Below are 4,097 nucleotides of genomic sequence, written 5' to 3'. Positions count from 1 at the left end.
TTTTTTTTTTTTTTTGGTGGGGGACGGGATGGTTCAAGACAGATTTTTTTTTTTTTTTAATGTAACAGCCCTGGCTGTCCTGGAACTCACTTTGTAGACCAGGCTGGCCTTGAACTCACAGAGATCCACCTATCTCCACCTCCTGAGTGCTGGAATTAAAGGCGTGTGCCACCTCATCCGGCCTCATCTTTCCTATCTTAGTGGCGCTTAGTAGGTAGGTTGTAAAGGGTATAGTCTGAGATGACCACTGAGGTTGGGTAAACAGGAACAAGAGAGAGAAGTGGCAAGTGTTGACAGGCCTTACTAGGACCGGTATCTGCTGACTGACATCTACCCCTCAGAAAGTCGTAGCAGGCTGGTGTCCCTGACTGTCTCTGCCCAACGTGCCAGCCTCTCCCCATGGAACTCCTCTTCTCCTTTGCTCAGCTGCCCCATCCCTGTGTCCCCACTTGGCCTACTCTCTGCCTCCTTTTCAGTCAAGAACTTAGCCTCCTGGGACATGGAGATGTAATTGAGTTGGTAGAATGCTTGCATAACATGCATTAGGTCCTGACTTTAATTCCTAACACCACATAAGCCAACTACTCCTTGACTATGCGTGTTTAAGCCCAGCTTAGGAAAAATGAGAGCCTATGTTACAAAACAAACAAAGTGGACTTAGCCTGGCTCCTTCTGTGGCTTGTGAGTCTTTTTAACAATTGCAGCATGATGCACGATTAATAAAAACTCAGAAACAGAAATTGGGATTCAACGTGAAGGTCAGAAAAGCAAAACAGTCAGCCACTGGCTCTTATCTCTACTTCCGTCTGAAATAGCGATCCTGCCTCTAGGAATCTCAAAGACTGTGACTGAAAGCTGTCTCCTCCCGTCTTACAATCCTCTCTAGTTATGGGATTCAGGGTGTGCACCACTACTGGCTGATTTCTATGGCAAACTCATGTGGCTACTGAAATTAAAGGTGTGTGTCATTGCTGCCTGGTCTGTAAGGCTGATCAGTGTGGCTGTTTTATTCTCTAATCCTCAGGCAAGCTTTATTTATTAAAATACAAATGAAATGCCACTATGGCAGCAGAACTCATATTCAAGATTGGAGATGAAGTTCAGTTGGTACAGTGGTAGCCGAGCAGTCACAAAACCCTGGGTTATCCCAAGCAATACATGAACCAAGCTCACACCCCTGTACTTGGGAAGCGAAGGCAGGAGGATCAGACGTTCAAGGTTGTCTTTTGCTACCTGCAGCCTAGCTATATGAGATCCTGCCTTAAAAAAAAAAGAACCCAAACTCCCAAACTAGATGTAGTAGTGGACACCCCTTAATCCCAGCCCTCGGGAGGCAAAGGCAACTGTGAGTTTGAGGTCAGCCTGGTCTACATGGAGAGTTTCGGAACAGCCAGAGCTGCACAATGAGACCTTATGTCAAAGAAAAGAAAAGAAAACTTAGTCATCTCCCGCTGAAACACCACAGTCTCTGACACAAAGAAGCTGAGGATCACAGGGGCTAGATCAGTGCGAAGCCATCCAACTAGAAGTGATGGGTGTAATACAAGCTGGCTATGATGTCACGCACAGCTCCAACATGACCCAACTCCCACAGAAGTGCAGGAACGTGTTGGGGTAGAGGCTTGTGCCGTAGCATCCCAAACAAAGAAATATACGAACAAGAAGAGAGTGTTTCTGTCCTGAGTACTCATAGGAGCTCAGCTGCAATGTTAGTAGACAAGAGGAGGCAGGGGACAGACAGAAAAGCTAATGAAGTCACGCGGAGGAAGGAAAGCAGACAGGCAGCCCCCAGATTCTGGCCTCAGGCCAGCCTGTATGCTGAGGAGGGTGCACTCCAGGCTCCCCACCCCACCCTGCAGATGGGTACTTCTAGTTCTCTCTTCCAGGCTGCCTGGATTACAACTACTGCTACGGGAAGTCCTTCCACCTGCAGGTGCCCAGGGACATCCTCCAGCTGCCTGTGCAGCTGCACGACTTCTCCTGGAAGCTGCTGATGCCCAAGGGCAGGCTCAGCCTCATGATGGTGCCGAGCCAGAAGCTGCAGCAGCACACGCGCGAGAGGCCCTGCAACACCAGCTTCGGCTACCTCGTGGCCAGCACCACACCTGGCCAGGACCTGTACTTCGGCTCCTTCTGTCCGGGAGACTCAGTTGAGAAGATCCAGGTGAAGCAAAACAGCTCTGTGACCCTACGAACATATGCCCCCAGCTTCCAACAAGAGTTCTCCAGACACGGCCTAACGGTGTCCTTCATACCGTATTTCAAAGGTAGGTGTCCCTTGCTCACCCATTGCGAGACCCTCCTAGCCCACTCAATGCATCTTGCCTTTTGTTGTTGTTGTTGTTGTTGTTTTTCTTTTTTTGAATTTTCGAGACAGGGTTTCTCCGTAGCTTTTTGGTTCCTGTCCTGGAACTAGCTCTTGTAGACCAGGCTGGCCTCGAACTCACAGAGATCCACCTGCCTCTGCCTCCCGAGTGCTGGGATTAAAGGCATGCGCCACCACCGCCCGGCAATGCATCTTGTTTTATGCTATGTTGGTTACTATGTTGATTCAACCACCAACCCAGTTGTGATAGCGCATGTCTTTAATCCCAGCTCTTGGGAGGCAGAGACAGGCAGAACTCCGTGAGTTCGAGGCCAGCCTGGTCTACAGAGCAAGTTCTAGGACAGCCAGAGCTACACAGAGAAACCCTGTCTTGAAAAACAAAAGAAGTGCCACCACCAGTGACCTAACTTACTTCTCCTTGACCCCTTAAAGGTTCTGTCCTCCAGGTAGTGCTGTGGACTGGTGGCTGAGCCTGTACTCAGTCACAGTGGGCACACAGTGGGTGTTCAACAGATGCACATGGATAATGGCTGCCTACTGAACAACATAGAACATGTCCACTTACGGCAGAAAATTCTGTTGCATGGCGCAGGGTGGACTGTTAAGCATCCCCCATACTATCCCCTTTTCCTAACAACATCTGTCTGAATCTCTACCCTTTCCTGCAGAGGAAGGCATTTTCACGGTGACCCCAGACCCCAAAAACAAGGTCTACCTGAGGACCCCCAACTGGGACCGTGGCCTGCCTGCCCTCTCCTCTGTGTCTTGGAACATCAGTGTGCCTAGCAACCAGGTGGCTTGTCTGACCTTCTTCAAAGAGCGTTCTGGCGTGGTCTGCCAATCGGGACGTGCATACATGATCATCCAGGAGCAGCAGACCCGGGCAGAGGAGATCTTCAGCCTGGAGGAGGAAGTGCTACCTAAGCCAAGTTTCCATCGTCACAGCTTCTGGGTTAACATCTCCAACTGCAGCCCCATGAATGGCAAGCAGCTAGATCTGCTCTTCTGGGTGACTCTCACCCCCAGGACTGTGGGTAAGGACTTTTCAGAGTCTCCCAGAGACGGTGAAGGAAAGGCAATTGGCATTTGAGGTGCAGGGAGCAAGTTTTGGAGGCAAGTCAAAACAAAAAACAAAACCAAATTGAGTCCTGAGTATTGGTTTATCAGTCAGCTGTCGTATAGCATTTGTTATTATTGTTCATACATTGACTGAGCAAGTGTGTTTTGATCTGGGCTTCTCAGGCTCAATCACTCATTGATCTGCAGGCAGTACCGGTTGATTGCTAGACTTTGCTGATCTTGGCTATGTTCTGTTATTCACAAAAGTCCCAGCCAAAATCATCAGAAACAATTGAGGTTCTTTTTTGTTGTTGTTGTTGGTTTTTTGTTTTTTTTTTTTTGGTTTTTGGTTTTCCGAGACAGGGTTTCTCTGTGGTTTTGGAGCCTGTCCTGGAACTAGCTCTTGTAGACCAGGCTGATCTCGAACTCACAGAGATCCGCCTGCCTCTGCCTCCCGAGTGCTGGGGACAATTGAGGTTCTTGACTATCTGCTGCATAGCTGGCCCTGCTCAGATGCACAAGAGGCCAGAGGAAGCATGGAAGGAACATGCACATCGCATCTCCTGCCACGTTCTCCTGACTCACCTGGATGCTTTTTGTCAGTTTGCTACCATTCTTCTCTCTTGACTCCGTGATATTTGGGAATTCTCACTCCTCTGTTCTTCATGTGTAGAGTAAAGGAATAGGAATCAGGGATTCAGTGATGAGGATT

The 4,097-nt window shown here is 49.1% G+C and overlaps 1 protein-coding gene across 1 annotated transcript in view; it reads left to right on the top strand.

The window, feature by feature from the left end:
- Cdcp1 (CUB domain containing protein 1) overlaps positions 1 to 4,097 on the top strand; it is a 41,614-nt gene that overhangs the window by 31,779 nt on the left and 5,738 nt on the right. Inside the window, exons 6-7 of the mRNA XM_005348221.2 lie at positions 1,887 to 2,267; positions 2,995 to 3,360. Of these exons, the coding sequence (XP_005348278.1) occupies positions 1,887 to 2,267; positions 2,995 to 3,360 (747 nt within the window). The remainder of the gene's footprint in view (positions 1 to 1,886; positions 2,268 to 2,994; positions 3,361 to 4,097) is intronic.

Source organism: Microtus ochrogaster, chromosome 5 (assembly GCF_000317375.1).
Source record: "Microtus ochrogaster isolate Prairie Vole_2 chromosome 5, MicOch1.0, whole genome shotgun sequence".
NCBI lineage: Eukaryota > Metazoa > Chordata > Mammalia > Rodentia > Cricetidae > Microtus > Microtus ochrogaster.
This window is presented reverse-complemented; position numbering and strand designations above follow the sequence as displayed.